A 14174-nucleotide genomic window follows, 5' to 3' on the forward strand; every position below is an offset into this window, starting at 1 on the left:
CCTCTCATACTTATTCTGGTTCTGATCTCTCATACTGATTCCGGCTCTGACCTGTCATACTGATTCTGGCTCTGACCTCTCATATTATTTCTGGCTCTGACCTCTCATACTGATTCTGGCTCTGACCTCTCATACTGATTCTGGCTCTGTTCTCTTATACTGATTCTGGCTCTGACCACTCATACTGATTCTGGCTCTGACCTGTCATACTGATTCCGGCTCTGACCTCCCATACTGATTCTGGATCTGACCTCTCATACTGATTCTGGCTCTGAACTCTTATACTGATTCTGGCTCTGACCTCTCATACTGATTCTGGCTTTGACCTCTCATGCTGATTCTGGCTCTGATCTCTCATACTGATTCTTGCTCTGACCTCTCATACCGATTCTGGCTCTGATATCTCATACTGATTCTGGCTCTGACCTCTCATACTGATTCTGTATGACCTCTCATACTGATTCTGGCTCTGACCTTTCATTCTGATTCTGGCTCTGACCTGTCATACTGATTCCGGCTCTGACCTCCCATACTGATTCTGGATCTGACCTCTCATACTGATTCTGGCTCTGATCTTTTATACTGATTCTGGCTCTGACCACTCAGACTGATTCCGGCTTTCACCTCTCATATTGATTCTGGCGCTGACCTCTTATACTCATTCTGGCTCTGATCTCTTATACTTATTCTGGCTCTGATCTCTTATAATGATTCTGGCTCTGACCTCTCATACTGATTCTGGCTCTGAACTCTTATACTGATTCTGGCTCTGACCTCTCATACTGATTCTGGCTCTGATCTCTCATTCTGATTCTGGCTCTGACCTCTCATGCTGATTCTGGCTCTTACCTCTCATGCTGATTCTGGCTCTGATCTCTCATTCTGATTCTTGCTCTGATATCTTATACTGATTCTGGCTCTGACTTCTCATACTGATTCTGGCTCTGATATCTCATACTGATTCTGGCTCTGACCTCTCATACTGATTCTGGCTCTGACCTCTCATACTGATTCTGTATGACCTCTCATACTGATTCTGGCTCTGACCTTTCATTCTGATTCTGGCTCTGACCTGTCATACTGATTCCGGCTCTGACTTCCCATACTGATTTTGGATCTGACCTCTCATACTGATTCTGGCTCTGACCGCTCAGTTTGATTCCGGCTTTCACCTCTCATACTGATTCTGGCTCTGACCTCTCATACTGATTCTGGCTCTGACCTCTCATACTGATTCTTGCTCATTACCTCTCAGACTGATTTTTGGCTTGGACACATTCACTATCCTAATTTATCCTCCTGGTGTTACCTACCATGTATATATATTGAGGATTCTGGGTTGACTTCAGATTCTGGAGCAGCTATTTATTTTACCAATATCTGGGGTGATAATTTGGGTCCCAAATTCAGCACAAGTCCCTCTAATTTCATGGTTTGTGCTGGTGAAGGTATTTAGGTATCGGGATCTATCGCTCAGTGCTGCATAAGATTTAAATAGTTCTACTGCTCTCTGTTGTCAGCCAGTTCCTGCAATTTATGATATTTGCACTAGAGACACTTTCATAACTGTACTGTATTGATCTATATAACTTATTGCTATATGCATAAATTCCTACCATATATAGCATTCTGGCCATAGCTAATGCTGCCTACTGAATTGGGTGCTGTTGATACTGTTAATTTCGGCACTGATATGTCCTCATTGTCAGAAGGGTGGGCCTTACAGCCTAGTATCATCGCTGGGTGGTAAGGAACACCCTTCCCCTGACAGTACTCTTCCACAGACTTGTACTGTCAGAGGGAAGCATTCCACACAGCGTAGCGATGATGCTAGGCTGTAAGGCCCGCCTTTCTGACAGTGGGGAGATATCGGTTGTGAAATTAACGGCACCAATATCTCCAGCACTGGGGCATATACCAGAATGCACTGACTTCAGCATACTGTCGGCATTCTCACGGTATATAATACCGCAAATTGGCGAGGATGTGAAAGATCCTCTTTAACCAATTTTCTTTAGGCAAAGTCTCCTGCTCAGTCTCTTAAGGATATCCTTTGAGCAAAGAGGCAGTGAGAGCACAAAATGAGGCAATAAATTAATTAAAGGGATCCTATCATTCAGATGTCATTTTTCGTGTCTAACACGTCGGAATAGCCTTAAGAAAGGATATTTGTCTCCTACCTTTAGTTGTCTTCTCTGCGCCACCGTTCCGTAGAAATACCGGTTTTCGACGGTATGCAAATGAGTTCTCTCGCATCACTGGGGGTGGGCCTCAGCGCCCAAACAGCACTGAGGTGTCCCCAATGCTGCCAGAGAACTCTCCAGTGCCGCCTCCATCTTGTTCAGGAACGTTGTCTCCCAGTGTCTTCTTCCGGCGGAGGCGGTGAAACTTATAGGCCTCGGGCATAGCCTACTGCACCTGACCGTAGCCGCAATAAAAATGGCCGCTTACACAGTAAGTAAGCGGCCATTTTCTTGTGGCCTGTGGGCATGCACAGTCAACTCTGCTCGAGGACTACAAGTTTCACCGCCTCCGCTGGAAGAAGACACAGGAAGATGACGTTCCTGAAGAAAATGGAGGCGGCACTGGAGAGTTCTCTGGTAGCATTGGGGACGCCCTCAGTGCTGTTTGAGCGCTGGGACTCACCCCCAATGCTGTGAGAGAACTCTTTTGCATACCGGCGAAATCCAGAATATAAAATGAACGGCAGCGCAGAGAAGACAACGAAAGGTAGGAGACTAATAGCCTTTCTTAAGGCTATTCCGACGTGTTAGGCACAAAAAATGCCATCTGAATGATAGGATACCTTTAAGCAGCTGGCAGGACAATCCCGCTCCACCCCTACTTTCTCCATAGATCTTTATGTGGAGGCTGAATGGAGAGAAGGATATAATATAAACAAGTAGTCAGACTGAAGATAAAGAGGAGAACAGCTTAAAGGGGCTCTATCAGCAAAATTATGCTGATAGAGCCCCACATATGCGTGAATAGCCTTTAAAAACGCCCTTCAGGCATTGCTAATGTTATATTAAACCCCCCCTCCCGTTTTAAAATAATACCCTAAAAATGAATTTGATAATCTTACCGTATTGTGCACGCTGGGAGGGAATGCACGGTCCGACGTCATCTTTAGCCACGCCTACATCTTCTTTCTTCTTGCAGCGATGTCCTCGGGCACCGTCTTCCTCATCTTCTTCTTCCGGCGTCATTGCTTGTAATCCCGCGCAGTAGCAGGGGAACTGAACATACGGAGCATGCTCAGTTCCCCTGCTACTGTTCCCCCGCTACTTCAACGGCGTGGGATTACAAGCAATGATGCCGGAAGAAGAAGACGAGCAAGACGGGACCCGAGGACATCGCTGCAAGAAAGAAGATGTAGTCGTGGCTAAAGATTACGTCGGACCGTGCATGCCCGCCCAGCATGCACGCCCAGCATGCACGATATGGTATGATTATCATATTCTTTTATTAGGGTATTATTTTAAAACGGGTGGGGGGGGGGGTAGTTTAATATAACATTAGCAATGCCTAAATGGCCTTTTTCAAGGCGATTCACGCATATATGGGGCTCTATCAGCATATTTTTGCTGATAGAGCCCCTTTAATAAGTGGAGAAGGAAATTGATCAACTTAATAAGATATATTATAGTTTCTTATGTTCACCTGTTCTATTCAGTTATGAAAAGATGACTATAACTGGAGGTATGCTTTAACAAAAACTGAACTTTTTTCAACTAACTTATCTTTTTTAACAATACAGATGAAAATAATGTTCCATTGCTACAAGATTTCAAGGTTAACATCACTCCTGGATTCATCAATATTACTTGGAACTGCAACATAACAAAGTCTATGGAGAAATATCAATATAAGGTTATTCTTCAGCATGAACATCCTGAACGATTGAACGTAAGAATGTTACATTCAGATGTTCTTGGTGTATGAAATGCAGTGAATTATGATTCATAATAAGTACAATTTTGGCCATTAAAACTTTTGAACTGCTGCCTTAACCCCTTCCTGCCCCAAACCCCACAACTTTTTTATTTTTCCGCTCTCAGAGCCATATGAGGTCTTAATGTTTGCGGGACAAATTTTTCTTCATGATGCCGCCATTAATTATTATGTTCAATGTACTAGGAAGCTGGAAAAATATTCAGAATGGGGTGGATTTGAAGAAAAAGTAGATTTGTGCGGCTTTCTTACGGGCTTCATTTTTACAGCGTTCACTGTGTAACCAAAATGACATGTCACCTGCATTGTATGTTTCGGTACGATTCCGAGGACACCAAATTTATATGGTTTTATTTATATTTTAAGCCCTTAACCCTTAGCCCTTAACAAAAACAAATCCAAAACTGTGCCCAAAAAAAAATTCTTTTCTAGAAGTCACCATATTCTGACACCTGTAACTTTTTTATACTTCCGTGTACTTGAATACATGGGGCGTTTTTATTGCGGTCATCAGGTGCACTTTTTATTTATACAATTTTGGAGAATTGCTATTGCTTTCATCATTTTTTTCAACTTTTTATCAGAGTCAAAACAGTGAAAAAATGTCGGTTTTTACTTTTTTTTTTACCGCTGCGACATTTACCACATGGGAAAAATATTTATAGAGATTTGTAGAGCAGGCATTTTAGGACACAAGGATACCTAACGTGTTTGTGTTTCACAGTATTTAAGTACCTTTATATGTGTTCTAAGAAAAGGAGAAGTGACTTGAACTTTTACATTATTTTTTTATTTTTTTTTTACTTTTTTTTAAAATATACTTTTTTATTCTGATCAATAATGCAATATATTACAATGCTAATGCATTGCAAAAATCTGGACGTTCTATTGCAGGCTTCATAGAGTAGCCTGCAATAGAACGTATTGAATGACAGGCCAAGGAGCCTTCATAGGGCTCCTGGCTGCCATAGAAATGGGACACTGGCCCCGGAGATTGCTCTGGGTGCCAATGATCCCTGGGAAAATGGCCCACGTGCCACAGGTAAAATGGCGCCTTGGTCAACTTTGACTGAGGCACCAGAGCAGTTAATGCCCGCGATCAGCGCGGACTCCGGGCGCCCGGTGTCTGCTGTATAAAACTTCTTTAAACCCCGGCATCTGTTGTACTAGTAGCTGTTGGGAAGGGGTTAAACACTTACCACCTATCCTGTAAAGTGGTGATAATATTAGATTGGTGGATATAAGATCAAACAAACCCATACTAATCACTAGAATATTACATTAGGATCACAGCAATCTGATCCCTCAGCCAGGAGGAGATCCTGCAGGTCAGAACCATTATAGTCTATAGTATGTAAAACAAATAAGGACATAGGATAGACCTTTATTTCCCTCTTCTTCAATTGGGAGAAGTCTTACAGATCTAACATTAATCACCTTTAGACATATAACCATTTATAATCCATGTCATATTTCCCCCACGCAGGGCATATACAGTCATATGTTTATATAAATAATTCCTTCACATGTGTTTTTCTACTTTAAAGGGGTTGTCCAGGATAACCACATTTTTCATACCTGTATGAGGCCAGGGAATACATTTAAAAAATATATCTATTCCTTTACCTATCCCCAGTAGAGATGAGCGAGTAGTATTGGATCGAATACCTCGCTGCCGATCACCAACAGGTTAAGCGCATCGAATATTCACTGCGCTTAACCCGTTGGTGATCGGCTGCTTACACGCATTCCTATGGCAGTGAGGTATTCGATCGAATACTATTTGCTCATCTCTAAACCTCAGTGCTCCGGTGTCTTCCGGAATGATCCAATCCTACTGCTCCACTGTCTTGTTTTGATGTAAGTTCCCGCTGCATTGTGATGGCCTTTCCATAGGCCACTGAGGCCTCGGATTGGGGTGGGGGTTTCCACTGGAAGAAAACAATGGAGCAGCAGGACTGCACTTGGAGACACCAGAGGACCAAGACAAGTATAGTATATTGCCTGTCTTGCCCAGCCCTGGATCCGCCCCTGCATGGCACCAGATAACCAGTGGGGATCCATTCTCCATGTATAGAAGAGTATACATTGAGCCTTGAGATACTAGTATTTTGTATTGCTTTATGCAGTATATACACACATGCTAAAGAGAATATTTTAAAGCAATATTTCTATATCTTGTAGGTGAAACTGTGTTCATTTGTATTCGACATGTATAAAAGAAGGGAATTTATACTACACAAAGGAATTGCTGTCCAACTTCTTGCATATCGTAACTCAAAAGAGGTATATAAAGGTGAAGTGGTAGAATATATGCCTGAAGGTAAGTGTTTATCAACTAGTCATCATAGTATCTTAGATTAGAATTATAAATTGATAGTATATGAAATGTTTACTCATTTTATCATACGTAGCTTGCAACCATTTTTGTAGTGTATTTTTGTAGTGTATGTCCCAAATCTTACAACTCTAGAGGTAAAATTCTACATAGTAACTTGTATATACATGTGTAGCAACAAAAAATAATGTTTCATTGGCTTATATTGTCATCTGTGATAAAATATAATGGCGCAGCTATTCCTACTACAGAAAGTTAGATTAAGGCTTAGGCACCATGTAGCGGTCCGCAGCAAAAGAGCAATGCAGGAAAATACACATCAGCAATGTATCACGGTTTTTCCTACAGCACTTTTCACATAAAGTTTGTTCCATTATACCTATAGGAAAACTGCCAGCATTTCCGTAGGTTTAATTGACATGCTGCAATTTCCATAACCCACTTTTTTGGAAATTGCAGCATATCCGCTGTGCATTTTTTTTTCTGCAAGATGTGACTGTAAAACTCCGCAGTTTTTTCCATGGTGTTTACGCAGTTTGGGGCCCTGGCCTATGGACCCCTTCACACCATCTACTTTTCTGTCCATGTGCTATCCTTTTGCTAGCCATTAAAAAATCGTACAGCTCACGGACCCATTGCAGTCAATGGAGCTATTCATACCTCCATTGCTTCTCATGGATCAAGAGGCACTTTTCTTTCTTCTCTGCTCATCTAAAGCATTTGTCTACAGATCCACAGCAAACAGATTGTTAAGGGATTGCTGAAAAATAAAAAAAAACACAGCATCGGTTGGTTTTTTTGCGGATGTAAAAAACACATGACTAGGAAAAATGGCCTAGCTCAGCCAAGTAGATAACACACCAACCTACCTTAAACCCTTGAGACCCCATTAAAGACACTGAAACCAGAGGTTGGAAGAAAACTCCACCTACTGTCCCTTCCCTGACCCCCTTGAACTCTCTACAACCTGTCTGCTCCTCATCCCAAATGGTCCGCTACGTGGGGCTGTAGTATCTGAAGACACATGGATGGCCCCCAGATAATACACAGAAATACACCAGCATGTGGTTTTGTACGCTGAAAAACTGATAACTACTGTGAAATCAGCCTAAGGCTGTGCTGACATATGGGTCAGAGTATCCATTAGAAGATACTATCACTGTGTCTGCCGGAAATCACACGTTTTCACCTGGCACTCTCAACTGACACTTTACGGATCACATTATAGTCAATGAGGTCCATTGGGCTCCATATCTGTCTACTATTGTGGCAGTCCAACTCTCGTTTGTTCTGGTTTCTTGGACAGACCAGAACAATGGATAGCCAATCCTAGTATAAACTCAGCAAAGCTCTGCTACTTCTGTGTCAAGGGGTTGGCCAACTTATTACACATGGCCCTATGCACCATGTGAAAAAAGAAAGGACGTCATCACTTCCACATGGCAGGGTTAGGACACGGCAGTGACTGGACCAGCGGCTCTGGAGAAGCAGGACATTTATAATAACAGTGCAAATAGCATTATTTGTAGTACCTATAGATTTACCCAACAGAGTATCATACGATTCACTACAGAGCTCAGTCTCCTAAAAATAATGATCCTCTATAATATTAGTGCCCTGAGTTCCACTTACACCTGGCTTTGACCCAATATGTGACTAGACCTAGACTAGAAACTCAGTATGATGCTTCAATGTCATCCCAAGCATCAATCCACTATTTTCATTCTTAGAAAATAGCATATTAGTTGTGATAATATACTACAACATTTGCACTTGCATTTTTCAGACACATACTGTACATACAGTTCATAAATATAATTAAAAAAAAACAATTGGGTGAGGGTTTTTCAATTAAAGACAACTCTAATCATATTACATAGTAGGGTATATGGACATCTCAGAGTAGGATCGCCTGCTTTGGGCCCCACTCTATAAAGCAAAATAAAAAGCCGACCTATAAGCGAAAATTCAATTTTGTCAGTCTCGAGCAGTACATGCATAGTCTATAGACAATCAATCATCCAAGAAGTACCTGGCAAAATCATCTGTATACTACTGCTGCCTGGATGAGAAAACACCCTAATGCAGGGGCCATGTGGAGAAAAATACAACATTTCACAGTTCCTGCAAAGGGGATTGAATTCTAGCAAATTCTAGTGAAATGTCAGAATTTCCAAAGGTATAATTGACTTGACCATTCACTTTACAGGAACTGTAAAACATAGTGTTTTCACAAATAAAATGCTGCATTTTACAGTCCCTGCAAAGTGGATGCGATTCTAGCTAATCCCATCCACACGTTCATTGTAGAAAAAAAAAAAAGCAGTAAAAAAGCTGCATTTTAAAAAACATTTACATTTTTAAAAATTGCAGTATGTCAATTATACCTTTGGAAATTCTGGCGTTTTCTGCATAGGTATAACAAGGGCAGTTAGTCTGCAGAGGAAACTCTGGGAAATTGCAAACAAAAATGCTGCAGAAAATCCACAGCAACAATTGACAGGCTGCAGGTCCCAAACCCTCAATGCAAAATACTGCACTTTAAGTTTTTTTCCAAAGATTTGTTTAAATCCCATCATCCTACTGCAAATGTGAGGTTGGACATGGGGTTCTGGCTGGCAATATGTGGCCTTTTTAGGGTAAGTTCACACGGAGTTTTTTGGATCGTAACCTGCGGCAAAGGCCGCCTCAGGTTCCGATCCAAAAACCAGGTAGCCACGACTGAAAGCCGGTGCACTGCACTGGCATCCAGCCGCACACTCCACTCCGGATTAGGCCCAATGAATGGGCCTAGTCGGGAGGAGGGAGTTTCGTCAGGCCAAATTGCGAGGTGACTTGGCCTGAAGAATGAACATCTTGCTTCTTTTTTCCGGGATCCAGAAGAAACGGTTCCCGGAAAAAGACCTGAGCGGATACAGCCTCAAAACCCTGACCAAAAAACTCTGTGTGAACTTACCCTTAGGCTGAGTGCACACGGGGTTTTTTGGTCCGGAAACCGAGGCGGAGGCTGCAGTGCATCGGCATCCAGTCGCGCACTCTGCTCTGGATTAGACCTAATGAAAGGGCCTAGTCGGGAGGAGGGAGTGTCTTCAGGCGGATTCATGATGCAACTCGGCCTGAAGAATGAGCATGTCCGTTCTTTTTTCCGGGAGCCAGAACAAACGGCTCCCAGAAAAAAGACCTGACCAGCTCCCATTGATTTTAATGGGAGCCGTCTTTTTGGTCAAGATTTTAAAGGAGGTTACTGCCTCAAAATCCTGACCAAAAAACACCGTGTGAACTCAGCCTTACATGCCATAAAGCACCTTCTTTAGTTATTGTTGTGTAGCCCCAGCTATAGGATGACAGCTTATTACTGCACAAATAAACAATAGGAGAACATGCAAACTTCATACAATTGTGTGTTATCTTTATAAAATATGGTTCTGCTTAACTTTTCAGGGAAGAAAAACTCTGCTGCTGAAAATATTTCCTGTATAGTACACAGTGCTTACATTCTAAACTGTTCATGGTCTGTGGGCAAAGAGGCCCCTGAAGATATTCAATATTTCTTTGCTCTAAGGTGAATATAAGGGTTACGGTAATACCAATAAAAATAATAAAAAAAAAATAATAATAATAATATATGCATTTTACACAACATGTTGTAAATACAGTATTTTAAGCTTAAAGGGCTATTCCCATGATCATAATTATATCTATATTTGTAGATAATTAAAAGCTAAACATTTTTGCAAATATAAGTAGTTAAAAATTCTGCAAAGTTTTAAAGATTTTTTTCTAACTTTCTTAGTGGTGACAGTCTGTTATCTTGATCGATTGCCAACGGATACAACCACAAATGCAGAAACTTTCTATGGTCTGGGATTTGTCAGGAACTCAGCTCTGATTTCCTTATTGTAGCATGGTCAGATAGGGACTAGAGATGAGCAAACACTAAAATGTTCGAGGTTCGAAATTCGAATCGAACAGCCGCTCACTGTTCGTGTGTTCGAACGGGTTTCGAACCCCATTATAGTCTATGGGGAACATATACTCGTTAAGGGGGAAACCCAAATCCGTGTCTGGAGGGTCACCAAGTCCACTATGACACCCCAGGAAATGATGCCAACACCTCTGGAATGACACTGGGACAGCAGGGGAAGCATGTCTGGGGGCATCTAACACACCAAAGACCCTCTATTACCCCAACATCACAGCCTAACAACTACACACTTTACACACTCAATACCACCTCTCTGACAGTAGGAAAACACCTTGAAACATGTGTATTTGGCACTTGCAGTGAGGAGAGCTTGTCACCAGCAGTGAATTTGGCCCTTGTAGTAAGTTGAGGTTGGCACCAACATTTGTTTTGAAAATCAGGGTGGATTGAGCCTCTAACCAGCAGAGTTTGGGCAAATTCATGGTGGAGGGAGCCTCTAAAAACCCCAGTTTGGACCAATTCATGGTGGAGGGAGCCTCTAAAAAACCCAGTTTGGACCAATTCATGGTGGAGGGAGCCTCTAAACAGCCCAGTTTGGACCAATTCATGGTGGAGGGAGCCTCTAACCAGCAGAGTTGTGGGAAAGCAGGGTGGAGGGAGCCTCTAAACAGCCCAGTTTGGACCAATTCATGGTGGAGGGAGCCTCTAAAAACCCCAATTTGGACCAATTCATGGTGGAGGGAGCCTCTAACCAGCCCAGTTTGGACCAATTCATGGTGGAGGGAGCCTCTAACCAGCCCAGTTTGGGCAAATTCATGGTGGAGGGAGCCTCTAAAAACCCCAATTTGGACCAATTCATGGTGGAGGGAGCCTCTAAACAGCCCAGTTTGGGCAAATTCATGGTGGAGGGAGCCTCTAAAAACCCCAGTTTGGACCAATTCATGGTGGAGGGAGCCTCTAAAAACCCCAGTTTGGACCAATTCATGGTGGAGGGAGCCTCTAAAAACCCCAGTTTGGACCAATTCATGGTGGAGGGAGCCTCTAAAAACCCCAGTTTGGACCAATTCATGGTGGAGGGAGCCTCTAAAAACCCCAGTTTGGACCAATTCATGGTGGAGGGAGCCTCTAAAAACCCCAGTTTGGACCAATTCATGGTGGAGGGAGCCTCTAAAAACCCCAGTTTGGACCAATTCATGGTGGAGGGAGCCTCTAAACAGCCCAGTTTGGACCAATTCATGGTGGAGGGAGCCTCTAAAAACCCCAATTTGGACCAATTCATGGTGGAGGGAGCCTCTAACCAGCCCAGTTTGGACCAATTCATGGTGGAGGGAGCCTCTAACCAGCCCAGTTTGGGCAAATTCATGGTGGAGGGAGCCTCTAAAAACCCCAGTTTGGACCAATTCATGGTGGAGGGAGCCTCTAAAAACCCCAATTTGGACCAATTCATGGTGGAGGGAGCCTCTAAACAGCCCAGTTTGGGCAAATTCATGGTGGAGGGAGCCTCTAAAAACCCCAGTTTGGACCAATTCATGGTGGAGGGAGCCTCTAAAAACCCCAGTTTGGACCAATTCATGGTGGAGGGAGCCTCTAAAAAACCCAGTTTGGACCAATTCATGGTGGAGGGAGCCTCTAAACAGCCCAGTTTGGGCAAATTCATGGTGGAGGGAGCCTCTAAAAACCCCAGTTTGGACCAATTCATGGTGGAGGGAGCCTCTAAAAACCCCAGTTTGGACCAATTCATGCTGGAGGGAGCCTCTAAACAGCCCAGTTTGGGCAAATTCATGGTGGAGGGAGCCTCTAAAAACCCCAGTTTGGACCAATTCATGGTGGAGGGAGCCTCTAAACAGCCCAGTTTGGACCAATTCATGGTGGAGGGAGCCTCTAAAAACCCCAATTTGGACCAATTCATGGTGGAGGGAGCCTCTAAAAACCCCAGTTTGGACCAATTCATGGTGGAGGGAGCCTCTAAAAAACCCAGTTTGGACCAATTCATGGTGGAGGGAGCCTCTAAACAGCCCAGTTTGGGCAAATTCATGGTGGAGGGAGCCTCTAAAAACCCCAGTTTGGACCAATTCATGGTGGAGGGAGCCTCTAAAAACCCCAGTTTGGACCAATTCATGCTGGAGGGAGCCTCTAAACAGCCCAGTTTGGGCAAATTCATGGTGGAGAGAGCCTCTAAAAACCCCAGTTTGGACCAATTCATGGTGGAGGGAGCCTCTAAACAGCCCAGTTTGGACCAATTCATGGTGGAGGGAGCCTCTAAAAACCCCAATTTGGACCAATTCATGGTGGAGGGAGCCTCTAAACAGCCCAGTTTGGACCAATTCATGGTGGAGGGAGCCTCTAACCAGCCCAGTTTGGGCAAATTCATGGTGGAGGGAGCCTCTAAAAACCCCAATTTGGACCAATTCATGGTGGAGGGAGCCTCTAAACAGCCCAGTTTTGGCAAATTCATGGTGGAGGGAACCTCTAAAAACCCCAGTTTGGACCAATTCATGGTGGAGGGAGCCTCTAACCAGCCCAGTTTGGGCAAATTCATGGTGGAGGGAGCCTCTAACCAGCAGAGTTGTGGGAAAGCAGGGTGGAGGGAGCCTCTAACCAGCAGAGTTGGTGGAAATCAGGGTGGAGGGAGCCTCTAACCAGCAGAGTTGGGGGAAATCATGTTGGAGGGAGCCTAGTATTAGCAGAATTGTGCAACGCTTATGGTGGATGAGTATGAGGATGCGGAGGAATTGGAGAGGTTGAGTACAGACATGGAGTTTCATGTTGGGGTGCTTTACACAGGTGGGCACAAAAATGAAGGCTCTATCCAGTGGTGGTTCATTTTTATCAAAGTGAGCCGGTCGGCACTCTCAGCTGACAGACGGGTGCGCTTGTCAGTGATGATGCCACCGGCTGCACTGAACACCCTCTCAGATAGGACGCTGGCGGCAGGACAGGACAGCACCTCCAAGGCATATAGGGCAAGTTCAAGCCACAGGTCCAACTTCGACACCCAATACGTGTAGGGCGCAGAGGGGTCGGAGAGGACAGGGCTGTGGTCGGAAAGGTATTCCCGCAACATGCGCCTATACTTCTCACGCCTGGTGACACTAGGACCCTCTGTGGCGGCACTTTGGCGAGGGGGTGCCATCAAGGTGTCCCAGACCTTAGACAGTGTGCCCCTCGTTTGTGTGGACCGGTGAGAACTTGGTCGCCTACTGGAGGAACTGTCCTCCCTGCCGCCAACGTCACATGCTGGAAACATCTCCATCATATTCTGCACCAATTGCCTGTGGCAAGCATTGATGCGATTGGCCCTCCCCTCTACCGGAATAAAAGACGAGATGTTGTTTTTATACCGGGGGTCAAGGATAGCAAAGATCCAGTACTGGTTGTCCTCCATGATTTTGACAATACGCTTGTCGGTTGTAAAGCACCCCAACATGAACTCAGCCATGTCTGCCACAGTGTTAGTTGGCATGACTCCTCTGGCCCCACCGGAAAGTTCAATCTCCATTTCCTCCTCATCCTCCATGTCTACCCATCCGCGCTGCAACAATGGGACGATTCGAAGTTGCCCGGAAGCCTCCTGTATCACCATCACATCATCGGACAACTCTTCTTCCTCCTCCTCCTCCTCCTCCTCCTCCATTAAACGCGATGAAGCGGACAGATGTGTGGACCTACTCTCCAGCTGTGACGGATCGGATGCTATCCCTGACTCCTCTGTGTGATCTGAGTTATCCCTGATGTCAATCAGGGATTCTCTCAGAACACACAAGAGCGGGATTGTAAGGCTCACCATCGCATCCTCAGAGCTCACCCTCCTTGTGGACTCCTCAAACACCCGTAGGATGTCACAAAGGTCTCTCATCCATGGCCACTCATGGATGAGAAACTGAGGCAGCTGACTTTGTGGCACCCTAGGGTTTTGTAGCTGGTATTCCATCAAAGGTCTCTGCTGCTCAACCACTC

The 14174-nt window shown here is 44.3% G+C and overlaps 1 protein-coding gene across 1 annotated transcript in view; it reads left to right on the plus strand.

The window, feature by feature from the left end:
* The window catches only part of LOC142194606 (granulocyte-macrophage colony-stimulating factor receptor subunit alpha-like), a 126035-nt gene that overhangs the window by 85506 nt on the left and 26355 nt on the right, over positions 1-14174 (plus strand). The window contains exons 4-6 of the mRNA XM_075263854.1: positions 3761-3909; positions 6139-6277; positions 9734-9854. Coding sequence (XP_075119955.1) covers positions 3761-3909; positions 6139-6277; positions 9734-9854 — 409 coding nt within the window. The remainder of the gene's footprint in view (positions 1-3760; positions 3910-6138; positions 6278-9733; positions 9855-14174) is intronic.

Source organism: Leptodactylus fuscus, chromosome 2 (assembly GCF_031893055.1).
Source record: "Leptodactylus fuscus isolate aLepFus1 chromosome 2, aLepFus1.hap2, whole genome shotgun sequence".
Classification (NCBI taxonomy): Eukaryota; Metazoa; Chordata; class Amphibia; order Anura; family Leptodactylidae; genus Leptodactylus; species Leptodactylus fuscus.